General features: G+C 46.8%; 1 protein-coding gene across 1 annotated transcript in view; it reads left to right on the forward strand.

Moving 5' to 3' along the window:
* Positions 1–27,862, forward strand: part of LOC307072035 (eukaryotic translation initiation factor 3 subunit H) — a 50,888-nt gene that overhangs the window by 8,094 nt on the left and 14,932 nt on the right. Inside the window, exons 2-4 of the mRNA XM_079731194.1 lie at positions 601–757; positions 19,319–19,486; positions 26,502–26,601. Coding sequence (XP_079587320.1) covers positions 601–757; positions 19,319–19,486; positions 26,502–26,601 — 425 coding nt within the window. The remainder of the gene's footprint in view (positions 1–600; positions 758–19,318; positions 19,487–26,501; positions 26,602–27,862) is intronic.

Genomic DNA, 27,862 nt, shown 5'->3' on the forward strand with positions numbered 1-27,862 from the left:
TTGTGTTTCAGCCAAAATACCATCAATGTTTTTATTTGTACTGGAGTTTGACTTGCACATAACAAAAGGTATTCGTAGTTATGCGAGTACAATTGTTTAGATAGGTTAGCACATTGGGTTCATGAGAATGGATAGGTCATCGGTTGTTCACCCATTGTGTGGCGGTTAGTACATTTGCTTGTACTTGGGTTCAATTCAATGGGGAAAATTGTCTTATCAAGGATACAAAAAACGAATTTGCTGAGGCGAGATGGACTAAATGTTCCTGAGAACCGGCTAATAAGTACAGGGCAAAGCGAGCAGCTCATGCGCCGGCCTTTCAGAGAGCGGGGAGAAGGGGCGAAAACGTATCGCAGAAACCAAGATGGCAGCCAACAACATGAAAAGGAAGTAATTGATGGTAATGAGAATCTACCGCATGTCACCGCAACCTCTTTTCTCCGCCGCGCCTCATTACGGCCTGGTTCCAACATCAAGACCACCGGGTTGCAGCTCTTGCATGAAAAATGTGTCGCTCAAACCTACCAAACCCCAGAGTCCAACCGTAATAAGCTCGCTCCTCGGTTGCCGACCAACGGTGCTCTTGCCTCTGTCCCCCAGGTGGTCCTGAAGATCATCAAGCACTACCAGGAGGAGGGCCAGGGCAGCGAGGTGGTCCAGGGGGTCCTACTGGGCCTGGTGGTGGAGGACCGCCTGGAGATCACCAACTGCTTCCCCTTCCCCCAGCACACCGAGGACGACGCCGACTTTGACGAAGGTACCTCCCCTCGCACCTGAATATAGCACCAAGCATCGTGTAGCGTCTGATCCTAGCAGTCCTTGTTGTAGAGGGGGAATGGGTCGACCTAACGATTGTTAGTGCTTGGCACTTGGTTCTATGAACGTCCTTGCTGTACCGACGGCGAAGTATTCTTTCTCTCCTCACTTATGCACTTATTGGAAGTGTCGCTTTGGATAAAAGCTTCTGCTAAATGTGAATGTGCTTTGCAAGCGGCCCCATTTACCCCTGACAAATCGTACTACTCCCATTGTTTCCTCACACCGAGGCAAGGGGAAAGACAATGGGGTAAAGTAGTTTGGGCCAGGTCTCTGAGGGATCCCACGGGAAGGTGTTGCGAGTCAGTGGACTCTTCTCTGCAGTGCTGTGGGTTTTGGGTTATTGTTTTATGTGGCTACCAGAGAGTGCAACAGCACCTTTTTTAACTAGCAACAGGGTGACCTCCGTTGTCAGTGGGGGTTGTACCTGCCATCACTCCTCAAACTTGCGGGGGGATGAGGTGTGACTCCTGCTACCGTGGACGGGTATACATCACACTGTGTATTTATAAACCCTGACGGCAGATCCTCAAAGACCCGCTCTGAGCCCTTGGACCTCAAACCCCCCCCCCCCCACACAACACCACTAGACCAACCTGGTCCACCCACCTCATTCAACGTACACCATTTTATTTTCTACTTTTTTTCTCTTCTTTTACACTACACCTTGTTATTGCAGCAGCAGCTGCAGCGACTCAGTACAGGGCTAGTGAGCCGAGAACAATGGTATGGTGGGGGAGGTGAGCAGAGGCGAATCCGGCTCTAACAGGCATCGCGCTAACAAGCTGTGCTGTCGGAAAATATCCCCGACACACAGGCTCCAGCAGTGGATAAATGTTTTTTTTGTCAGTGTAAAGAAATAAATAAATTGCCGCCACCACCGTGTCTTCACACCTTTCTCCGTTAATTAGGGCTTTAGAGCGGGTAAACTCCTCTAATGGTTCGGCCCCCTTGAAACCTTTAGATCATTTTTACTCTGAACCAACTCACAACCGTGACGGTTGTTTTTGTGAAGGAGCATCTGATAGCCTCAAGGTGGTCGGCGATAGTTGGATGCAGAGTGACTCGCTGCCGGTCTGAGTCAACAGGGAGAAATGTGATTTGAATCCTCCCCAAGCAAAACCAGCTCCCTTTTCTTTGTTTGGTTAGGGTCTTAGTGGCTTGTTTAACTTCAACTGCCTGCAAAAGGTAATATTAATAACTAGTTTATATATTTATATAGCGCCTTTCATAGTACCCAAGCACGCTTAAGCCCGTTTTCCTCTGACAGTAACGGCTCAACTCGCCTTGACTCGGCCCGCCTTTTTTTGCGTTTCTATCGCCAAAATGAGGTACCTGGTACTTTTTTAGTCTTGCCTCCGGCGATGTTCCAAAAGAGCTGAACTGATACTTTTGTGCGACCTAAACACGCTGCTGGCCACTGATTGACCAGAGTGAGGCCACTGGATGAATAATGATGAGCGAGACCGCCGAGCCTGAAACCCGACGCCCGGCGTCCGACACCTGGTATCTTTAAATACTAGCATCAGCGTTCAGTCAACAACAGTGATTGATTATTGAACATGGCAGGATCAGCGCGCAAGAACACGGCGTGGTCCGTGACAGAGGTGGAGACGCTCCTGTGCGTCACCCTGTCTGTATGTGTCGCGTGGTCGCGTATGTGGCAAAGTTTCGCACATGCGTGCTTTGACGACCCGGCCCACATTGAAGAGGTACTCTTTAGATGGAATAAGTCATGGCGAGTGGAGCTGGTACTGTCGGTGGAAAAAGGCCATTTCTCTTCAACTCAGCGACATGAAGCCAGATGTGGATTCTGCAGCAGTAGAGACTGGGTTCTTACGCTTTCTTCCAGGAGTGGGAAGCTGGCTCATCCAAAAACAAGACCCAAACTGGGACTTTACTTCACCTGGAGAGGGACAAAATAAAAGATCACGCTTTACTTTTGGCAACTGGTGAGGAACAAAATATCAATGCATGGAGGTTTCCGCCTGTTGCATTGGTAATGAGCCCCCCTTTTCAAATAAGTTTCTGTAAGGTCAACACAAGGTTTCAGATTTTAAGAATTAGTGTCAGGGTCTTATGTAAAGTTTTTTACCTGCTTATACACCTGAACATTTACGGAAACTTGCAATGCATTAACCTGTTCCCCTATCTGACCCTGGTGGACACGTAACTGGAGGGCATTTCACAGTGGTTTAAGTGACATCTTGGAAAGGGTTTGTCCTCAACATTACAATACCGTAGCAAACTTTGGCTTCGATTCCAAAAGAAGTTTGTTCACAGAATCACCATAAGAATTCAAGCCCAGTAAGAAAATAGAGGTCCAGTTGGAATTTTCGGTTGGTAAAAAATGTGCGTTATAATGATGATGGGCACTGGTACAGAGAGTTGTGCTTTATTTTTGTTCATTACTTTAATAGAAATGGCAGCGGCCAAATAACTTTAATTTTTTTATGCTTTTTTATTTTTATAGTCAAATAAACAATTATTTATCGCTCCATTTTGACTCTGCGACTATTATAATTGGTTGTTCCAATATGTTTGTGCACAGTTATAAGTGTTATTTTGAGTAAAAATGAGTCTGCGTACTGCACTGCACTTGCTTAATGGTCTTGGGCAGAGTCGGTTAAAGGAAGTCATTTTGACAAATCATATTGGTATCGGATGCTATAGTGAATGAAGGAGAGACAATGGTTTGACCGCCCTTTTTTAGCAAGACCAACTGTCCTCAATGAGCTGGTTGTCATCGGACACGGTCGACCCGTCAGTGTGTGAGCGAAAGTGAGGCATAAAATACAAATGCACTTTGACTAGTGGCTAGATAAACGCTTTATAAACGCAGTCAATGTACTGTATACCAACTGCTTGGCCACGGTTTCAAACGACACTGTGTCCATCTATGGAGTCCTCTATGGCACTTGAGTGGAAGGTTTCTGATTGGATGACGGAAATGGAAAGGGCAATGGCTATGTGTAATCACCTCAACGCAGTAAGTTGCAGATGGCGCACTTCTTCTCCCTGTATACCCTTTAGCCCGCCAAAATAACACCACACATTTTAAAGATGAACTGAACTAAAATTTGAAGTTTAGTTGATATAACAGATGTATTGTCTGCCTTCTCATTGGTACAATAACTAAAAATGGCTGAACTTGCTAAAAGGGATAAAATTGTACGGTGAAAGTGTTGTTTATGTTACGGGGCGCCGCCATGTTGGATTTCAACAATCAGCTACGTCACTGGCATGGTAACCTACTTCTACTCTGTGGCTCTAGCAGCCATAGCAGGTAATGACTCGGACTCTGAGGCTCGCTGAAATGGCTACAGAAAAGCAAACAACCAGGTCTACAGGAGGATCATACTGCATTGCCCCTGGCTGCAGTAATGAATTATATAGGGCCAAGGCAGCTGGGGTAATCATACATTTACACAGGCTACCTTTGAATAGGAAACCAGCCCTTAATACATGGCTGGCAGCCTTGAAACTGGCTAACCCTCCGATAGCCCCTGTCATGTCAATCTCCACAAGCTAGCACTCCGACCAAGTGTATAAACTATTACTCCGACGATATCACAGATCTATGTTTCCAAGCTGCTAATTAAACCACGGCGGGTCTGTAAACAGAAGTTCCACATATGTCCCTTTCTAATCACCCTGATGTTCGCCGACTAGCCGATTGCTGATGAAGAGGGAGTTACACTTGAAGAAATAGTTTCATAGTAAGATGTAGCTGTGCAATATCCATCAACATCCACCAGAAAGTAAACCTCCAACATCCACCTAAAGTAAACGTGACACTTGTGAATCCACCTCGCATCTATGCTCATCCGCGGGTGTATCTCCCAAAGTGCATCTAACATGTCTTTCAGGCCCCGTTCACACGGAGCCGTTTTTTTGGTGAAACCATGTCTTTAATAACCATGTTATAAGGCAGATAATAAACCATGTTCTTTAATAGGTCCATGGTCCCAGGGTGGTTTCAAATAAAATCTGACCTATGCGGTGTCATGTTAGGATTCGTGTGGATGCCTGAAGCGACGTTAGAGTTGTGTTGAAAGTTAGTTGTTTTTTTTTGTATTTTTGTAGCTTTAAATACAGCCCCTTGGTCAATTTAATTACTAACTGTTCATTAAAAAGTATTTCTACTCAATCTAAAATGTTTAACAACTGCTATCTCCTCCTTGACTTGAATGTTTGTATACAGCGCACAGACTGGATGCGCGCAGGCTTGATGCGCTCCACTTTTCTTTGTGGAGAACGATTGAATATGTAGGTACTACAGCGTTTGTACAGCTCGATGCGCTTTCGCAATGAGTCCGTGTTTACGGAGATATTCCTGAAACGGAAGGAAAACGGAGGGGGAAAGATTGTTTTCGCCTTGTTACTTGTGGTTGCTATTTATGGGGCGCTCCACCGTCTTGCTCGGACGTCCCTTAGAGAGAGCATGGCCACTTCCAAAACCTCTCTCGCCACACAGCATCCGAAATGCCCTATGCATGGTTTTGCAACCTAATCCCACCATTAGATGGTCAAGGTTGACCGGGACCTCTCGGCAGCAGACCGATTCAATGGTAGTGTCCATGCTCTGGCAGCACCCACACGCACACCAGTCACACCCACATGATCCGAAGGTGGAGCTGGAGCCTGAAATTGATCCCTCTCCACCGGGTGGTAGTCAGACACGGAGTGTAGAAGACGCAGCAACGAACTAGTCCTACCATGCCAGTGACGTCATCGAAAATGTCGGCGCTCTAATACTAACGGATCTTCTTTTGTGGCTAATAGCTATATATGGATTTTAAAAAAAAAATTGTCATTTTTTAATAATGATCATAACTAACACGTTATCGATGTTGACTATTTCAGTTCAGTTCATCTTTAAAAAATAACTTTCCCCCATTTGAAGGCACTCTCCAGATATGAGGATAATTGCTGTGATTTAAGCCCAGGACTCTCGGGTGTTTGTCCATGTGTTGTGGTTTCACAAGGAGCTGGACACTGGTGTCTACCACGGCGCTCTATTTCGTCAGCATACGTTCTCTTGCTATTCCCTCGCTCTCCCTGGCCTTGTTGGAAGCGGTTCCTGTTCTGCGTTAGTCGCTGGCCAGAGCCCAATTCCCAGGTCGACCTCAAGGACGCGGTGCTGCTACACCCTTTTGATTCGTATTCATTTATTTGCCCCCCCACCTCCCCAACACCAACAAAAGCAACCAGTTGAGCTGAAGGTGTACTATGGAAAGGGCAGGCATGTTTCCCTTTGTCCTCTGTGCGGTCCAAGCCACTGTCACATATACCGCAGTGCTAAAGTATGCAGGCCAACCCCCGCCCTCCCCCCTACTCTTGGCTGAGTGTGTATTCAGTGACGCTGCATAATCTGCAGATTGATATTCCTGAAAAGCTCCCCAGTGCTGGGGTCCACCTGCCACTGTTGTCTTTGTGGACCATCGTGTTAGGGTTGGGTTGAAACTGGCTCATGTGTTCTTATGGATATCTATTTCTTTTTTGTGTGTGCTTGTTGCACACCGCCATATTGACTTTTTTTTCACCGGCTAGAGACGGATTCCCTCTCACTTTCCAGATGTGTTTTGAGGTTGTGGCCATGGTGCAAGTGTCTGTATGGCACAAACACGTTTTTAATGATTTTCCCTCAAGTGTGTCCTTGTTATATGGACGTCCGTGCGACGTCCATTGCTATGCTGCCTTTCCGTCAACAGGTGCCAGTGTGGAGCTGCTATTGCAGTTCTGGCCATTCCTAGAAGAATACAAAGGAGGCGAGAGAGAGCGAGAGAGGGGGAGAGAATATAGAAAGGGAGAATGGGGGAAGCAGCCCCTTGATGATGAACCTTGGCCAGAACCCCAAGCTGCCTCCACCACCTCCGTCCTTACATACATTGTGTCCTTGTTGTGTGGCCAGGAAGTGAATAGTGAAATATGCGCCGCTGTCAAAAGGCCTTCATTCTCCAGACACGCGGAGAAATCGGAAGCCCTCCAGCAGAGTGTGTTGACGACGTTTAGCTGTGCACCTCCTGTGGTTTCAGCACATGTAACAGTAGCGTAAAGATGGCCAGGGGAGCCGGTTTCAAAGGGTTACCACATCAGACAGTTGGTTTTTAGAAAGTAGGATTATGGTAATTGAGCATTTAGGGAAAGTGCTCTGAAAAACAATGGCTGGTCATTATCAACTGAGGGAAAATGACCTTGCTCTTCATTTGTTGTCGGTTGGCATGCTAATATGGTGCTTTTTGGATATGAACATATCTGAAAAAACCCTTGGGGATGATTAAGTAGCCCCCATGGTTTACTCCAGTATGCTGAACACTTCACCAGGTGAATCTCAGCTTGCTATGCAATCACTGGGGCCTTTTATTCTTCATAATGTCACAGAGGACCAAGATCAAATGGGTTGTACTACAGAGTTGGGACACACGAAAGTGGAAGGAGATGGTCTACTTATATTCTCTCCTGTCGAGTTGCTCCTTGTTACTTCGAACAGGGATTAGAATTAGCCGGTGATGAATATGTGCATTCATTAAGCAGAATATCGACGGAGAAAGGGAAATATTTGAGAGCTTATTACCGTTTTGCTTATAACCGTCATCCCTGGTGGTAGATAACTAGGCAGTTCTCTGGAAGTTACTACTTGTGAAAACTGAAAGAGCAATTAGCATTCAAAGGTCCAAAATAAAGGCTTTTGGATTGGTACCTTTTTTGTTTTTACTTTACTTTGGTTGTGCCTTTTGAATTTAGTCTTGTGTTCAGTTACATGCTGTGTGTACACCGTACAAATTATTCTTATTTCTAAAAGCTTTCAAATTTTATCTCCCCAATTGAATAATGTGTGTACTGTTTGTTTTTGCCACTTAAGCCCTGTCATAGCAATATTTGTAAAGGAATTTCTAAAAGGAAAAAAAAGGTGCAATGATTCAGTTTGCCTGGAAAAGTGAATGGGGGCCACAGCATCCCCCCACAGTGTCCATTGCAGGTTGTGCCCCGATTACTCATTGTCACTGTGAGGCTTGCCACCTGGCTTTGAAAAATCTCTCCAGGAACAAGCATGGTTCTCAAAACCTACATTGACCAATGGAGCCTCTTTATCTTAATTTAAGTTCTGGGGTTGGACAGTTGCTAAATGAGTGCCCTTATTGGCTGAAAGACATGACACTAGGGCATGTGATCGGATACTCTGACAGAAGGGGCTTTAGTGTGGCGGATCGCCAAGCATTTCCAGTGTTTTTAAAATGGGAGAAAGCCCTAAAACATGTCCTTTGATGCAGCTAACACTCCTAATGAGGAGCATTGATTTTTGCCGAATGGCACCCTCTCTTTTTTAGGTTGACATCTTGTGTTTTGTTTCACTCCCGCCGAGTGGACTAGACTCTCAACCGCTTACCGTTTGAATGGCAATTACTTACCGCCCAATTAGTCACAGCACTTGGGCTTGGGGTAAATATGATGGAGTAAACTTTGGATCAAGCGCAGGCTGTTTTGTGTGCCATCAGCTGATTAGCCAGGGCTTTCCTGGCCTGCTATTTTAAGTTGGTCCGACATTTGGCCCCAGGAACATTGTTTTGCTGCTGTGGGTGAGCTGTGTTCATGGACGTGTGGCCGCTCGCCCCTGACATCTCTTGGCGATCCCATTTTTAAATGGTCACCGATTTTTAATCGGAAACCGATTTAAAATGTGTCTATATTGCTACATCATGACGCTCTGGTGCACCTTGAACAAAATGAACCAAGCCAAATGAAGGGCAAAAAACGTGGGCTTTCACAAACCTCTGCATTTCGCCAGCTTGTCTTGGACGACATTGACACACTGCTTTGTTCATGGCCGCGCCACAAATCAAACCAATCTTCCAGGCTGCTCGTGCTTCCACTGCCTTGTGAATGCATGACTCACAAACCTCTGCCTTCATTAAACACAGTGTCGCATTGGACCCAATGTGTGACTAGTCCTGGTGTGACGACAGCCACTCCCACCCCGGTCTCCGCAGGTGGCACAAGGGGTACTCGAACAGGCCCCGACTCCAGCGTGATGTAATTAGACGGGCCCCGTGCTGACAAGTCATCTTCGCTAAACACAAGCAAAGACCCCCACTTGGGTCCTCTCCCCCAGGAGCTTCTTCTCTTGTTGCTCTGTCTCTCTCTGTTCCTGTCACTTTGTCTCGCCGTGACCCTGGGGTCCGGTGGATGACTTGTTGTTGTGGCGGCGGTGACATTTTGAAGGAACTGTTAAGTCTCTTGAATATATGTTCCGCGTCCTCGTTGTGGACTGTGTGTGGCCGCGCTGGGCTGCGGAGCAATATATGGCCGGGGTTTCAGCTATATCCTTTGGCCCTTCTCCATCACTTAAATGGCCCTGATTTATTAATGGCCCTTGACACATCCACTGAATATTGTCCTCCCGAAGAGTTTAGTGGATTGCATTCTCTGCGCCTTCCTCGTTTCCCCCTTTCTCTCCCCTTCTCCCCTCCCTGCAGCCCTACCCCCCTCACTCTGCACTGGAAGGCCTCATCATTTATGAGCCAGCAGGCGTGCTCTTTGTGATGTAAAACAGACCAGGTAGAGAAATGGACTCCAAGCCGTTGTCTATCCGCTACAGTCAAACCCGTTTCTATAGGTTGTTTTATATGCAATGTAACTCATTCTGACAGTGGATTAAAACGTTAGAGGGGGGGAAAACAAATGGTTTCCAAAAAAGTACACGTACCCAATGTTTTTTTTAAAATGAGAAACATTTTCTAGGGATACTGCAAAAAAATGGTACGCAATAGAAATGCCTCTTCAGTTGTATGGAATCATTGCTGTTGTGGTCCACTCGGAGACATCAGACGAATACAGAGTGTGCTGTGTGAAACCATCGTCTACTGGTCAGTGTGGGCTGCCCAGTGAAAGGTTCTGCAGATTCTACCGCCCTGCGCAAGCCGTCTATCCTTCGTTGGAATGAGAGGTTCAGTGTGGCGATCCACTGGCTTTTTTAATTGTCGACCCTAGCAGACATGTTCACGTTGGGATAATTGAAGTCAGGAGGGGACAAAAATACGACTGGCGTGCTTTTAAATTCACATTCAAGCTGCAGGCGGTGCATGCGTTGGTCCATGTATGTTCTGGTTGCCTCACTACCTCCGTGATGGGGTCTTCCCCAGAGGTGACCCTTCAATGGGTTGCTCTGCCGTGGCCCAAATGTACAATCGATGGTTTCCTTTTTTTTTTTACAACAACCCCAACAACCTCTTGTTTTTCTGGCTGCTGCTAATTAGAAAATCCCTTGACAGCCCTACTGGAAACTGAAAATATAAACTTGGACAGCAAAAAAACGAAGTCAAACCCCCCTCCTCCTACCCAGATGGATTTCATACTTTATTTTCTTGTTTCCCATTGGGATATATATATATATATATATACACATACATACATACGTGGGGTGCTTTACCGTGCCGGTGTGATTATATCACCCCTCATCCCTTTAAAAAGTTGTGTGACAGCAGGCATGCCCAGCATGCTGAAACAAGGTGGCTTGTTACCATCGCTACTTTTCAGCCCAGCGTTCTTCCATTCATCCTTATTGTCCTGTTGACAATCCCTCCAGCAGGGGGGACGTGGGGCACACAGTGTAGGTGTGTGTTTGTGTGCGACTGGGTCTGTTTACACAGATGCGTGCTGGGCAGGCGCCAATCCTCCTGCAGGCCTTGCTTAACTAAGAGTAATTGCTCCTAACCCACGTGCCAGGTGGAACACGGAGTGACACAGGGTGTGTGGGGGCGCAAATAGCTTCACACAAACACTCGGCCCTCACCATCACAGTGGTGAGAATTAGCCCTGGGCCGGACTGCAAACTCGATAAGGCCATTTACTCCCCGACAACACACACATTTATCACTGCTGACACACCCACACGCACACTAAGACACTCACGCGCACACTAAGACACGCACTCACACTAACTAAGACACTCTCACACACACACACACTAAGACACTCTCTCACACACTGAGATGCACTAATACACTAACACACACACACACACACACACACACACACACAGCATTTGACCTTGACCGCTCGCCGGGAGAATTGCTGTGTCCCCAATTCCTTTTGGAAAAGGAAAATAAAAAAAAGTGCATTTATGCCGGTGGCCTTCAGGATGTCAAGGGAGATTGGTGTGTGTGTGTGTGTGTGTGTGTGCTTGTGAAGATACGGTGCAATTGTGTGTGTGGAGGACATGCTTAATTACTCATCAGCTTCTCATCTCCACTGACATTCACCCGCCACGCTCGCATCTGCCCTGGAGGCCGCTCTTCTGACAGTGATCCTCGCTCGCTCACTCACTCTCGACCACACACACACAACTGAATCGCGTGCCCTGCTACAAGACGGTCAGATACGTGTCCACCGTTGGCTCGTTTTCTTGCCCCAGTCATTTCCTTTCCTTTTTTTCTCCCTCTCCATTTCTCCTCTCCTTGTCTCTGACGTTGTCTCTTCCATTTGTGTGGCATGTATACGTCATGCATGCTACTCCTATGCCAATGGTGCAAACTCACTCCACACTCAACTAGCCACAGTTTGCTCTTTGCCAATATGTGTGTGTGTGGTTAATATCTCTGGTTTACAAGTAAACCTCTATTCCAAACAACTTGAATAAACGTGTCTTAACCGACACAGCCTGTGGTGCGGTGGAGCAGCATCACACGATCGTCTCCAGCGGTCTTGGACACACACAGAGCTGCGCCTGGTAGCTGTCCAGCTCTCCTCCAGGGCACATTTGCTGACTCAGCCCCTTCCCGCGGTGGATGTGCATTATATTGCGATTTCTCTTTATACCGGTATCTTCGCAGAGGCAGAAAAGAGCGAGTAAAAAAAAGCATTGAGCGCCTGGCGCAGGTGGCCGGATGAGCTGTCCCAAGGACACCGTCTTAGCCCTGGCTCTAATTGGGATATTGTGTAGCGCCAGTGGGACAAAAGGAGCCACGCTCCAGGCTGTGGCGCTCCCCAGGGACTGTAACGTGTTGATGGTGTCTCGTCCAGCCCTGGACGTGCAGCTGGATGCAGGAGGGGAAAGGCGGCGTGTTCTCGGGCTCGCTCCCTTCCTCTCGCTCGCTAGCTCACTCACTCCGAGACACGACCTCATGCCATCTCCGGAACGACGAAGGTGACAAACGTCTGTTTCACAAGAGGACCGGGCGAACCAGGCGCCGTTTGGATCTTGGCACCATCTGCTGTGGAGACACGGTGGCATATGAAGATGTTCCTGAACGAAGGCGCTCACTGTCTTTGCTCAGCTGCGGTTGAACTTTTTGAACATCTTGATGGTTTTCGACAAAGCATGGTAACCTTCAAGTGGAAACGAGAAGGTTCAACTTTGTTTCCATTTTTTTACCTTTTTTTTTGTAGATCTAGTTCACAATTGGGTGTGATGGGGGACACAAAATGACAGACATAAATTGGTTACCAGGAGATGAAGGTTTTGGGAGCATTTCACTTTGTTCATGCTTAGATGGACTACACTGATAATTTTCTGAAAGTTCTATGCGTATTTGAGTTAATACCAACATCGGGATGATTCACATGCCATGTCTTTAAGGTGTAACGTCCAAGATATTGGATAAAAACAAATATTGGAAATAAAAAGTAAAAATGCACAATTATCAACCGAATGTGAAGAAATAACAGTTTTGTCGTCATGCCAAAGACGCCGTTTAGTTTTCATATTTATTTAAATGAGGCCTCGACTTTGTACGTCAAGAGGCAATTTCCGTCACGGCTGCGTCCAGCCTTGCCTGGATCCAACATGAGAGGACGTAGAGGCAGTTCTGCCTCGGGCGTAGTCTAACCTCTTGTCAGTCAAGTCGAACACGATGCAACTTCAACACTCACACACACTAATGGAAAAACCCCTGTAGTTCCCCTCAGTCACGGAAAACACTTTCATATCCAATTGTTGGCTCCATGGGAGGAATTCAGATTTCTGTGAGTCCAGCAATGGCTGTACTACTTATGAATGCAGAACACTCGTCCCTTAGTGGAGGCGAAAACATAAAACACAAAGCATCAAACCCTTTCAAGTTTCGAAAAAATACAAAAAACTAATTGTATGCAGTAGGTAAGTGGAATAAAAAATCATTACCATGGTAATCAGGCTTGTCAATGGCATTATGGCCTTGTTCAATTAATATCATCATCAATCATGATATTAATTGGCATACCCTCTTCTGTGTTGTTGCAGTGCAGAAAGGGGGTAAGAAAATGTCATCTTGACACTCTGGCAACCACAGTTTCCTTGGCAACAGATAAAATATTTTTTATTGTATTGTCATGCCCTTAAAAATTATCAGAAATTCCCACTTTGCAATGGTTGGCGGCCACAGATCTGATTCAAAGATTCAGAAAAAATTCTTCTGCATCTTTTCCTGACTTTGCTCGTTAGATGTATGAATATGTATAAGAAACGCCATATGGATGGACTTAAATACATGCAGTGATGATCCGGACACACCCTCATGAACACAACTAAGACGCATTTGTAGGGATCCTTCAGATTTTCCCCGGGTCAGGTCCGAACAAGAGGACATCGAATGCAACCGTCGGAGGCGATCCCCTCGATTTGTCCAATCGTCGATCTCTCCTTGGCCATCGCCTCTTCGGTGTCCATAAAAAATGGCGAGATAACCCTCACCGCTGAGCCCCAGTGGAGCGCAATGTGTCGGCATTAGTAATATGAGGCTGGCCGCCATCGCTCACAGGTAATGGCTTCATGGTGGAGCTTTTCCCACGGAGACAAATAAGCCAGTGTTGACCTTGGGGAAGACCCTATTGGGCAAGACGGTAAACATCAAATGTGGCGTCTGGTTTGGACGCCCCACGGTCGCACTTTGCAATGTCATGTTCTGAATCCGGGTAAGCCGGAGTAGGTGACACATGGGATGAAGTGAAAATGTAAATAGGATGGAGAAGGAGAGGAAAGTAGTGCAGGACCAAGCCCCTGTTGTAATGCTTAGTTTGTTTCACGGGCTTCAGCACCCACCTACGTCCCTAACCCCATTCACCCGACTATATTTACTATATTGTCAGTTGGAGTGCAGCTCCCGAATGAGGGAGGCACTTAACATTTTGTTCGAGTAACCTTTTCAGCAACAATAACGTAACAATGTGTTTGGTTCTTTTTATTTTATTTTGAGCAAACCAAGTTGAACTGTTGTTTAGCTTCTAGTCGAGTTGGCAAACATCTCTGGCTGATATACCCTCTTCACCGTTTTATGAAATTATGCAGCCGCAAAATTCTGCACTTGACATGAGGAAATGAGCACGCAATTTGTGTAGTTGTGCATCACTGTGGAAGAGGCTGTGAACATCAGAAAGAAAATCTTGGGTTGACTTAAATTCGAAACCTATTCACCGACCAATCAATTGTTCGCTGCGGGTAAAGAGAATTTGATTTGGCCAAAGTGCACTCTACCTGGTAGCCTAAATATAAGGGATGTGTGGAGGAAGTTAACGGGTTTGTTATCCGTTGCTGGTCAGTGCGACTCAGTTACGGCAGAGGTTCGCTGTAAAGCGGGTAGCAGACCCAACGGGTCACAGCATGCCGAGCGAGACGGCTCGGCATAGCAGAGCTGGCGTCGGGAGACTCGACTGTAGGTCTTTTGTTGTTGACTATAACACGCTGAAATGGATGCTGCTGTGATGCATGCCAAGGTGCCAGTTCGGATCCAGCTCAACTCGAGGGCTATCAAACATTGAACACACAAGGTGACGGAACATCCTAAAGCAGACATGAGCGATTACGTTAAAAGATGATTAGCCAACTGCATTGTTGATTGTATAAGATGTGATAAGAAAATATCTGAGAAAGGTTGACATCGTTTTTCATCCCTTTAACAAAGTTTTGCCATCATGACGACTATTTTTACATACTGTCAAAGGAGAGGAGATGTTCAGTAAGTTAGGCCAAGCAGTCTCAATAAGGTTGAAAGTGGTGAACGACATTAATTTTCTCCCGTCACTACACCCGGGCTGGTTCTGGGAGTCCAACAGGGTATACTCATTTGATGTCCGGCCATGGGGTTCAAGTTGTTTCATAGGCCAGGCGTCGGGGTCCGCATTAACCAGGGGGGGAGGGGGGGTTGTAAATGGAATTAGGGGCATCTGGTCCAACCTCCAATGATGGTTAAATAAGACCCTTTCTGACTAATACAGTTAGTGCAAAGTGTGTGTGTGTGGTGAGCATGTGGTGCTGGGTAATCTTCTTGCAAAGTGCACTAGAGAAACGCAGGTCATTTCACCAATTAAGAGCCTCCTGCATACAAGGAATGAGGCCTGTGTGCCTGTGTCTCCTGACCCGACTAAGTCTCTATGCATGAGGAAGACAACCGTGATCCAAGGCCTTGTTCGGACAATGGAGGCGAGATTGCATCATCTTGCCTTTAGCTAAAACCTGGCTCTCAGGTCATACAGACTCCCATATTCCTGCACATTCTTAAAAGATTACCAAGGAGAGTAGTTTAACATCTCTAATAGTTACGCTTACCATTTGCAATATGAGACGTACACAAATAGTGCAAACCATCACTCCGGGACCCCCTTTATCCCGGTAGGGTACCTGGGCTTCACGCTGCTTTCGGCTGCCTAGTGCATTAAAAGTAGCAGACACTCACACACGTTACAATAAACTGCTGTCAGCTAGTAGCCGCGCTGCGGGGCCCTGTTTCTAAGTGCCGTAGCAGGGGGGCCAGCGAAAGGTGAGGGGGGCAAGACCATTCCAATCGGTTAAATGGAGTCCCTTTTTTGCTCGCTTTTAATCTCCCTGATGGGTCTGCAACAAGGCACCTAGCTCAAAACAAAATGCATGCAGGAGCTTTTGCAAGCTTCTTGGTCTTTTCCTCCGTTTTGTAGTGAGTCATGTATTAGGACTGTAAAACGATTCAAAGTAAGAGTAAGCTATTCAATCACACGTCAGTCTTGTGATTAATCGGGATTAATTACGAGAAGCAATACTTTTTTTGTGTGAATGTGTTGGTATTATTTAACCGATGAATGCATAAATGAGCACCGCAGTGTGATAGGCAGGCCCATTTCAAAGAATTGTTTTACAATAAATATATCACCTACTCTGTAACACGGGCTACAAGTCCTTTTTGTAGCCTAGATGGGTATTCAGTCAGCTTCTGCCAGAACTCCAACCAGTTCATCAACTCTACTCGCTACTTGCTTCGGACAATTTCCGATGTGTGCACGACTTTCACTTCTGGTGGAATAAAAAGGAGGAAATGCAATTTCAAAACAAGGTCCACAGAATGCAACCACAGTCCGGTGGGACCTATGCTTTAGGTGTACTGTGATTGAATTGTGTAACTGTTGACACCCCTCAAGTCTGTCTGTGTGCGTCAAGTAGAGTGCCATGTTGTCACACGTTGACCGAAAATCAAATCAAGTAAAGAAAAATGGCAACCTCACTCTTTGACTCAGCTTTTCTCTCAAGACGTATTCCAGCATCGTTGGAACAAACTCTTGTTATCTCCATAGCTGTTGTGCAACACTTATCAGCGTGTCTCTTTATTAAATCTGACGTAGGCATGACGCTGGCTCACTGTGTCGTTGTCTGTGGCCTCCAGGATCCTCTCCTCTCCCTTTGTCTCTCTTCCGCCTCCTCCCTTCCGTCTTCCTCTGCCTATTCTTTGACTTTCAGGCACTTGACTTTTGAAAATTGCGTTTTCACCGTTTCTATCTTGTGTGTTTGAAACCCTTCCCCGTCAGCTCGCCTCTCCTCCTCGGCCACAGTGTAAACGATGGAGATCTGGGCGGGGCGCCAGTGGCTTGTGTCGCGGGATGAAAGGGGTGAAGGGGTGGCTGGGTGCAGGGGCCAGCGAGTCAGGAGAGTGAGGGGATGTGAGCGACCGAGGGAGGGAGGGAGTGAATGACTGCCTGACCCTTTTTCGTTTTGGAGAAGATGAGCTTGAAAGTTTGACGCTTGGCAGTGTCAGAGGGTGCAGTGGCTTGGCTCTACGTGCCGGCTCCAACAACCTCCCCCTCCCCTCCCTGTTCTGAAGAGGACTCTGCTGTCTTTGTCATTCTCCACCGGCACTCTTTGTGTCTGGGAGTGTGCTTGCGGTGGGCCCCTTGGAAGAACCTCGCTCGCACTCCCTCTGAACCCCTCCTCCTATAGTCTCGCTTACACCTCGATGCTTCTGCGTTTTCGCTATAGCACCATTTCCGTCCCTGAGATTTTTGTCGTGCTGTTAAGTACACCGCCACAGCCACACACAATACCTTCATAAAACACCCCCAGTGCTACACATCAATTCCGAGAGAAGTCCCACTTCTACGACTACTATGAATCTTAACACGATGACCTCGTAAATCTCCCCAACTACACTTAATAGTTACTGCACACTTGACACCTACATGAAAAAGTAGCTGCTTCTACTGCTACACACGAGTCCAATATGACCAATACGACGACTACTTCAAAACCTACCTGTCTCCCCCTTCCACAAGCACCCGCACTTTGGCTACAACTTTGTTTTCACTTTAGTTTGCTCCGACCACATTCATCACACGTAGAGAGGGCCAGACTCCCGCCAAGATGTACACCGGTAGCCCCTCCCATTCTTCCGGTGAATTTAGTTTGGTCTGCACAAGGGTCTGGAGAAGAGCAATACATTTCTTTCTGCTTCCGATACGTTTTGGCGGGAGCCAATCACCAAGCTGGCTTTTCCCCTTGGCGCGCCATTGACTGGTTTAACACAATGACGACAGGGAGGCGACGGCAAGCAGCCAATCACGTACAGAGTCAGCTGAACTAGGCCCGTTGATCACGCCTCTTGTGCTGAAGAAAATGACTGTAGCTTTCCCAGACCAACTTGCAATCTACGATTGGCTTGGTCTGGTAATAGCCAGGCTGGTGCACCGGGGAAGATGTTCAGGATTCCATCACTGGATGTCTTGGCTCTCTGTGGCTGCTGTCTCTCCTCCTCCTCCCCGCTCTGCCGTCTCCACCCCTCCAGCCTATCAAAGCCGACCGCCGCCTGGCTCCCAGCAGGGGGACTGTTGTGATGGTTCTCTCCCACCCGAGGTGTGCACACGGCTTGGATTTTGACCCAGGGCAAGGGCTTTAGGCTTCAGAGGGCAGGTGGGGAAGGGTTTGTGTCCATGGCACTGAACAAAAACACCGGGCTCTCCTGTTGATTCCTGTAAAACCCTTTGGAAGGGATCAGAAGCAGATTTTAAGATATTTGAAGACATCTCTTGTTTCCCTCCGACACTTAGCCTGTCATCCACGCAGGGGGAGGCAGGAAACGCCGCCTCCTGTGAATACATATCACCACTTTTGCCCGTATTACCCATATCACCTTCCCCCATCCCCCTGTACTTTATCTCTCGGCGCTACTTTTTTGTGTATTTTTTCCGGTAGCCCCCCCCTCCCCATTTGTTTCTCCTCCTCCCTGAGTGTTTCATTTTCCCACTTTTTAAAATTGTCCTTTCTACTGCAAGATGGGGTTGCTGCAGGAGACCTTTCTGGGCTCGCTCTGCTGTCCTGTAACCTCTTACACACCCCCCCCCCCCGTCCCGACAGAAGGCAGGGCCATTCGGCACAGAGCAGAGGTCTTGGGGATGTAGTGGGGCGGGTAGGGAAGGCACAGCTGGCCAATCCCACCCTGATTTATAAAAGTCCCCTTGCCAGGCTGTTCTCAGACGCCATCCCTCTCCCCTCTCCATTCCGCCCGCCCGCACGCTCTTGGCTGTTACTTACCGCCAGCTGAGACAGGGCTGTTTGTATTTCTCCTGGCGGTGCGTAATGAAACAGCTCTGCTCCGTAATGTATCTCGGACGCTCCCCCAATAGCCGATGTCCGTCTTTGGATCCACCCCGGCGCCCCCTCTCGCACTGTGTGGGTTAACTGTCGAAAGGAAGCTGAAGAGATGCCGGTTTGGAGGATGTATATTTAAGACTGCTGCCGACCCCTCCTAATGTTACAAGATGGAGCCTGTGTTTTTTTGTTTATTTTTGTTCCCGGCCCCTTTTAGAGTTTCTTTAAGCATACTCCTTTTGCTGAAAGTATATTCCCCCCGGATTGCTGATGTTTTGCACCTTTTTGTCTTTTCTCCCGGCCTCTGCCAACACGACATATCGCATCGTAAAAATATGAAACCTGATTTTTCTTATTGTTGGTTCTGACGGCTGAATTTACTGGGCAGGATGTGGCTCAGGAGGTAGCGTGTTTGCTGGTAACCAGAAGGTTACCCTGAGCAAGACACCTAACCCCTCCGACGAGCTGGCTGTCGTCTTGCATGGCTGACACCAGCATCGGTGTGTGAATGTTTGCATGAATGGGTGAATATTATGCAGTATTGTTACGTGCGTCAAGTGGCCAGTGGTTAGAAAAGCGCTGTATAAATGCAGTCCATTTTCCATATTGCATCATAAAAATGTGAAACCAGATTTTCATTAATGGTTGTTATCAACTGTATTCCTCACCCTTCCTCTCTCTGTGTATTTTTAACCCGTGCAGTCCAGTATCAGATGGAGATGATGCGGTCCCTGCGCCACGTCAACATCGACCATCTGCACGTGGGCTGGTACCAGTCCACCTTCTACGGCTCCTTCGTCAGCCGCGCGCTGCTCGACTCCCAGTTCAGCTACCAGCACGCCATCGAGGAGTCTGTGGTGCTCATCTACGGTAAGAGACAAATAAAACTGTAGCTGCAAAACTATTTAATGAACTGTTTTTATTCCAGGATAGGATAGTCAGCTGCATGCACTTAAACATACATTTTCCTACACAAACACAAGAAAAACCTTTGGATATTAAACGCATATTTTCTACACAAACACAAGAAACATACTTGAATGTTAAACACACCTTTTCTACACATTTTAAACACACTTTTTCTACAACACGAGAAAAGCATTTTGATGATAAATGTACATCTTCTACACAAATGCAAGAAACGCATTTTGATGGTCAACGTGCATTTTCTATACAAACATAACAAACTTATTTTGATCCTAAACGCATCGTCCACACACACAAAAAGGTCTGAGTTGGCAGCACGTAGCCAGCTGGCCTCGCTCGCCACCCAAGTTTGAGGCAGTTTGGAGATTCAAAGTGAGGCTCGCCATCGCCCCGCCATTATCACCTTTATTACCTCCACGGAGAATGACACTTAGCATAGCGACACTCATGATTCAGCATTAAAAAAAATCCTTTCTTGGCGTTTCGACAGAAGAGAAATGTATCTGACCTTAGGTTACGCCCGGAGGCACGGACGTGGATCAATGGGTCCCCGGGAAGGATGTGTGTCTAAGCAAATAGTCGATTTGCCGGCGCTTGCGTAAATCTCGCCCCCCCCCTGCATAATTTCCAGGAGCGCTGCGATCGCTGTGGGCCACCCCCCACACATTATGTACACCTATCAGGACGCGCCATCGAGCCGTTTGCTAATGATGGTTCCCAACGCAGAGAAGGTCCAAGTTGGAGCTCATTTCCAGAGCCCTGTCAAGATGCAGAATGATCCGCTCAGTCGTTTCAATCACACTAGAGGAACATGGATTCGAGTTAAGGCCCCAAATAGAAGTGACCGTCGAGAAACTTTGCTCCAAACTCCCAAATGTTGCAGCTTATGGCTCGGCTTCTGTCCAAATGACTATTAAATTCATTGCCACTGCTGTGCTAAAAAAATAAGGATGTGGTGTCTAATACCCATTCACGCCGATAATAAGGTCATGTGCGCTCAACATAATCAGAGTATCTTTGAGTAGGACGGTCATCAATGAGTCACGCCATGCCTCAGTTTGTTCCCTTGGGGAATGAGGGTTCAATGTTATGATAATGTAGGAGGACTTGTGTGTAACTGTAACAAAACAATGGAAAGATGCTGAGACAAACCAAGAGGCTCGTTTAAAGAAGTGTGTGTAGATTTGACTTCAGTTCTTGTCCTGTGCTTTGACAAGATGGATGGGGCTGTCGTGCGCCCAGGTTTAGCGCAGTTCGACAATAAAAAACAACAAAATACAGCCGTGACAGCACGGCTGTATGTTGTCCCTGGTGGGAGTGCTCTAATTGATTCCAAGAGACACACTTGGGCTCTAGTTAAAACAGATTTGATCGTATGGGGGTACTTCAAATTATCATTCAACTGAAAAGCTGCATTGTGCAAACTTTCAATGAAATTGTACACCGGCACTAGCGCTATTCTAGAGCATTAAAAGGGGGGGAGGCAGTGCTCAACGTTAAGACTGAGTTGACATGCAATCTGTTTTATAAAGGAATGCAAGGCCTATCCCTATTGTATCATGATTAGCATCTTGCTATCTCAGCAACACGTATGCAGTACTCGACACAAAGTACAGAATCTGATGGATCGCTTATCTGAAAATGTAAATGACTAAATGATTGCGTGAATTTCAAAACCAATACGACGTGTTATTCGATTTTACAAAGGTGGCCGAATCACCCCAACTCCTGGTTAAGTCACGCCTGACGAAAGACCTGGACTTTATTTAAACGTTAATTATTTTGTGAAGTCCAATTTCAGGTCAGTGCTCAGAGACTCACTGACTTGAAAGGGGAGTCTGTCATTAAAGTGAACCCATATGTTTATCTGCTCTCCCCACACCCAGGGAGCCGGCATCCACAAGTATCAAAGAGAAGCGAGAATTGCTTTTAAACTGCATGTCGTTTTACTTCCTGCCAAGTGTCCTGACCCCCCCCCCCCCCCCCACAACAACCCCAAACTCCCCAACGTCCAAACCTCCACTGTAGGCCCGCTTGGCCTTAGCGTTTCATGTTGCTCCGACCGTTCCCTTCCATGACAGGGCCGGGACACTTCTCCATCGCCTTAAGAGTTATGGACCCCTGTGATCGGATCTCTCAGAGCGGTAGGACGGCCCTCCAGTCCGTCACTCCGACTGCTCAGCGGACCGGTCCGGCGCTCATCTTTAAAAGAGAGCGCCTGTTAACGCTGATCAATAAGGCAGCCCCTTAATGGGATCGCAGGGACTCGCAAGAATTGACATTATCTCCGTTGGAAGACGGAGTGAGAAGGAATTGACATTATCTCCGACTGAAGACTGAGTGGAAAAGGAATAGATCTTTTTCTTCTCCCGCGCTCACTTCGTCACGGGCGCGCCGGTCATTTTACTGGTATGAATCGATCCATCAGGAGGTCCGCCGGCGAGCCAACAGTCTCCTCCCGTTTACATCGAAGGATCAGTCGAGTGGATTGTTAATCCGATTGGTCGGACAGGGTTGCCATGACAACGGTTATGTTATGAGTGGTTCAACAGTTGAAATGACTCCATTGGAAGCATTGAGTGCTCACTTGTGGTGATCATCAGACATCTCATCTATTTTTGTTTAAATTTAGGGCGTTAAGCAAGTTTTGGGTAAACGCATTCCCTGCATGCAACAAAGATAGCTAGGATGCTGCACAATGCTAAGTACTATTTTTAGGATGTTCAACATACAGTAAGTGCGTACATTACGTACCAGGACGTACAACATACAATGTGCGTACATTAAGTGCCAGGATGTACAAATACAATTATTGCATACATTAAGTGCCAGGATGTACAAAATACCATAATTGCGTAAAAGGGGGTTGGGGGGTAAGGGGGGAGGCTTTTCAGAGTCTAGGTGAGGTCTGAACAAGAGTTAAATGACCACAATATTTTGGACCTCTGGATGAAGCCCCTGGATAGATGCATATTCATGTAGTGATCTGCAAAGTGGCCCGGGTCCTTTCATACAGGTGAAGTCTACACGCGGTTGCCTGAGCCCAATCCCACTCAATTTGCTGCGTCGGCATGGTAAAACATGATTTGCCAGCATATATAAAGGGCTTACGGAATATTGCAGTGACTGCGACAGATGGGTGCTCATATGCAGCACAGTACCCCAAAGTCACACAGGAAGCACCGCAGAAGATTTGGAGTTTGGTAGGAGGAAGGGAAGTCTCCTCACTGGCATCACTGCAGACACTTCTAACAAGTGATAAGTTAGTAGTAGTAAGTTAAGGTTCAACATTGCGCAATAATTAGAAAAGATATATTGTACTTTATTGATCCCAGATGGGAAACATAACGAATAGGCGGCACTGGCTAAGGCAGTAGAGCGGGTTGACTGGCAATCGGAAGGTTGCTAGTTCGATCCCCGGTTCCTCCATGAGTGTTGAGGTGTCCCTGAGCAATTCGCCTCACCCTAACTAGTCCCGACAAGCTGGCTGTCACCTTGCATGGCTGACACTGCAGAGCCAGACTGTTCTTATTATGAAGCTCTTGGAGCAGAAGGTCCTGAGACCAGGTGGCTGAGTGGCAGTAGGAAAACAAATGCGTCTGGTTTTCCTTTTGTGCCCAACCATGGCGAAATATTTCAATGCAGCCTCAAAGTACATCCCAGCCCTCTCACTTTTTCGAATAGCTTCTATTTAAACCGCGGATGGGAAAGGGGTTTGCGAGACAGACATTGGCTCAAAGACCCTTATTTGATGAAGTCTTTGTTTGTTTCTTTTTTATATTCCAAACAAATGCAACAAAGCTTTTCTTCAGCTTTCAATTTCATCTTTTAATAAACAAATGCACTTCTTTAACGCAGAGCCCAGTTCAGCAGTTTGACTACAAACAGGTTCTGTTCCGCATACTAAACCAAAATGGGTTCTAACGTAATGTTCATTTTACGGAGACGAAATAGCTGCTTACGAAAGTTAAATGAAGACGTAAGCAGTATATAAACAGTAGGCATCAAATATAACAATATTAGGCAAGATTCATAGCCCCATGGGCCCCCAGTCGCACTGTAACCTTTCAAAGACCCCTCGTACTTTAGGGGCTTTAGAAAAAAGTCTCTCCATAGTCACGGTGGGTAGTCCTTATGTTGACAAGATTTGATTGAAAGAAGATGAACCAAGGCATAGCCAGTTCAATCAAATATAACATGGTTGCCTGTTCATGTTTTGTTAAATTACAAAAGAAAAATATGAAATGTCTCTAACTGGGTGTGAATAGACTTTGTTAGAACATCAAGTCAGAATTAACCCGACACGTGACCAATCAACGGCGGTTGATAAAAAAGCGAATCCTGTTGCGTAATCATTTAGCTAATGTCAACAACACTTTCAATAGTCTCAAGAGCGTCTCAACAGCATCAAAAGGAGTGACGAGATTGACTCAAACCATGCTTTATACACACTCTGTGCACACAAACTTTGTCGAACACCAGAGGGAATTTCCAAAATGTCATCCACAAGGGATGATTCCGCTCGTTGTAATGAGATGTCCTCGTGGAGCTGGTGTGCCAGTACTTGGTAAAACACATCTCCTGGGTGTTACTAACAACCACTAGGAAGCAATCTCATTCTCCGAGAGCCACTTTTTCAAGTAGCCTATGCTAACAATCCCCCCCCCCACCCTCTGAGCCAGCCAGGCTTGGTGTGATTAGTTTAGCCTTACTTGGAAGCATTCCTCAGTGGCAGCCTTTCTAAACTAGCTTCCGTCTAATAAACCTAAGCAAGTATTGGTGAATTAATGGGACCCAAGGATTTTCCCTCGATCTCGTAAGATTTATAGTGATCAATGCACAGGGATTCAAACCACCCCTAATGGTTGATAAACCGCCTTGCTCACGGTTTCTTTGAAGGCTTGATGAGGCTTATCGTGTCACCCAGGCACATCCATTTTATATGCAGGTGTTCCAACAAGGAAAAAGTCCTTTACTAAATTTTTCATTTGTGTCCTGGCTAAGGAGGTTTGATACCTCTGTCGTCAACACTCCCAGGAAGACAATTGTGACGCGGCGGAGGTCCACATTCTGCGGCGGGAAGTTTTGATCGGCGGAGCGGTGCCGGTGCATATCTAATGCGTGGGCGGGCCAATGTATTGGAGGGAGGGGAGGCAGTGATTCAATGCTAGTGGGGCTGCACTCGGACTGTTCTGAGACCTGTGCCTAATGAGAACGTCAGTGTTCTGGAGCGGGCCGTGTTAATTAAAACAACTGAATTTATTTCAGTTAATTTTAGATGGGCTAGAGTATTAGGCTGGTATTTTTAGTGTACCTGAATTATTTTTTTTGATCCATTGTAATTGTAGATATGGTCACCTCCATCGCTCAGACACAGTGACAGAGACAGACCATACATCCAATTGCAGAGAACTTATTTTTTTAACAGAATCCTCGTTCTCTTTCCGCATAATAGAGAACTATTTCATGGAGCTTTGGTTATTCATTTCAGTTGGCACACGAGTGAGAATTGGACCGGTGGCAGTTCAGTCATTATGTCATTATAGTCATTATGATAGCTGTCGTTGCTATTGACCGTTTCCTATCCTTTTTCTCCCGGGTTCCAAGGAGGAATCCTAATTCATTCCAAGAAGTTCATCCATCCAGTCTGGATGTAGGCCCTCGGTTCCTTCATTGTTTTGATTGCAGTCTGCGAGCTCTGAGACCAGCCGTGCAATCCGAGTCCAAAACATGATGTATTGGAACCGAATGCTGTTAAACCAACGCTGTAAGAACAGAGAAAAATAATCGATTCTGCTTCTTTTTGGGTCTGGAACTTAAAGTGCAAGTGAACCCTGTTTCGGCTCGGAGTCAAACATCGATTTGTGCTGACTTTTCTAAGGGGGACCGTGTTGTCCCATTGGTAAGACCCACGGTGACATTGGGATGCTTGATTGTTTTAAGGAGGTGCCGTTATCAATTATGATGAGGGAAGTTGTACGCAGCAAACACAGCGGCGCACAGCTGTCAATGTCCACCACACTCCACTGTGGCGTTGGCGCACATCGTGAGGTGGACGTGAAACTTTATTGATATAGCGCCTTTAGTGCAAAAACAATAATACATGCAATCAGGGCCGCTGCTGGCCGTTTCGGTGCCCTACGCGAGCGGGGGGGGGAGGGGAGCCTCTTTTTATATATTAGGTAAAAACATATAATTGCCGAAATTGAGTGATAGGTTATGCAATTAAGAAAAAACAACGGTGGGCCTCTTCATAACTAATTTATATATTTTTTTAATTCAATAATGTAATAATTTTTTTTTTTTTTTTTACAAACCATAATTTGTGGTGCCCCCCCCAGGTACTTGGGGCCCTACGCACTCTGCGTACTCTGCGTATAGGGAGCGGCGGGCCTGCATGCAATACATGGTTCTTAACGTAGAATAAAAATGATTTTGGGTACCCCATCCTTTAAATCCATCTTAAAGAGATGGTTGATTTGAAATGCATGTTCTGTGCAAGGGACTGGTTCATAGTTGTTAAACAATACACTATAGAGTGTTGTTTACAATAAAGCAGATCAGCGTGAAGCCACAAGCCATCTCCTACATCATATCCAGATGCGTCACACCGGTCTACCGTTCTTCACAACGACAGGAAAATGAAACCCTGGCTGGCCACCAACATACCAAACGCGGGTTTCCATCCCTAGATAAGCCCACATTGCTGGATGGGCTCAGTGAGGTTGCCGCAGAAACATAGACCTAGTGCACGTGATCTAGTGACTCGTGTATCCTGGAGCAAGGTTACGGTTTGAATGTAAACGTAGTCTCACACATCCCCTGCTACCGTCGTCGTCGCATCAAATCGAATGCATGTTGGTAGCTAAGCCGAGTTTGTGTGTCTGTGTGTGTCTAGTGACATTCCTTAACCTTTGATTTAAATGCCTCTTCCTCCCTCTCTCTCTCCGTTTCCTAGACCCTATTAAAACTGCGCAGGGCTCTCTCTCCCTCAAGGCCTACAGGTTGACTCCAGAACTCATGGAAATCTGCAAGGAGAAAGACTTCACACCCGAAGCGTAAGAGACACACACTCACGCATACAGGATATTCATGAACACACAACCCCACAGCCTGTGCACGTTCAAGTGGCTCCTGCTTATTCAAAAGGATGCAAATGTATTTTGTATCTGCAGGGGTGGCAGTTAGTGGCAGTTGCAGATAGACGCAGAGGATGATTTATCAGCATGTCCTTGCCTTTCTCGCACAAATGTACCATGTTTACGTTCTGCATGACCCCAGGTTTATTGTAATTGCTTTTAAATTACAGCTGAAAATGGGTGTAATGAGGGAGGAAGGGGGGGGGTTGTAGGTTGCTCTGAGTAATCCAAGAGCACAAATTAGCACAAACAACTGGGCCATTAACACACGCTTGCACACTGACGCCTTTCTTTACTCACTCCTTTCTTCACTCACACAATCACCCCTTCACTCACACACTCACTCCTTCCTTCACTTACTCCTTCCTTCCTACACTTACTACTTCACTCAATCACTCCTTCACTCCTGTTGCGAGCCTCTGGCCCCTACTGTATCAAATTGCCATAAATTGAGAACTCCAGACGTGTAATATGCAGGTGAAGGAACCGCTTACAAGTTTCCATTCTATCCTTTTCAATTTCCTTCCCCCCCCCTCTCTCTCCTCACACACAGACACACGCATATATATTTTGGCCGGCCGGTCATTTATTTGAGCCAGTATGTTTTGGCCAGAAGGCAGGATGCTACTCGTTTCAGTTGCTTTCCATCAGTCCCCATGACATGTGCCGCTGGAGTCTGCGGCCGTCCGTGTGACAATGGCATGATGGAGAGTGGGAGGCCACCTCCGCAGAACGCCAGCCAGCCAATCCCTAACCGCCCTCCGTCCGTCCGTCCGTCCGTCCCCACCCCCCCCCCCAATATTTTCTGCTGCCAGACGAGCAAATCTGAATATTGATGTTGATCTGTTTGTGGCGGTCAGGGATTTAATAAACTGGGATCTGTAAAAGCCCCAGTGGGTGAGATTGGTGAAGTACTCCAGGTAACAATGAAAGGTGCCGGAGGGCGACTTTCATGCGGCCTCTCGTGAATGCACCTCCGCTTCCCTTTTTCCTCCATCCCTCCCTCCCTTCCTCTCGTTCATCGAGATAATGAGCGTTGAATGGACGCATTCCTTTGAAGCGCGCTCTCGCCCGCTGCCGCCGCGCTCCAGCCAACGGCATCCGTCGCGGTACACAATCTGAGGCATCAAATTAGTCCGGGCCTGTAGAGTCGGCCGGGGGCCCCGCCCCGGAAAAGAGC

This window comes from Pollachius pollachius (genome assembly GCF_949987615.1).
Source record: "Pollachius pollachius genome assembly, chromosome: 1".
Classification (NCBI taxonomy): Eukaryota; Metazoa; Chordata; class Actinopteri; order Gadiformes; family Gadidae; genus Pollachius; species Pollachius pollachius.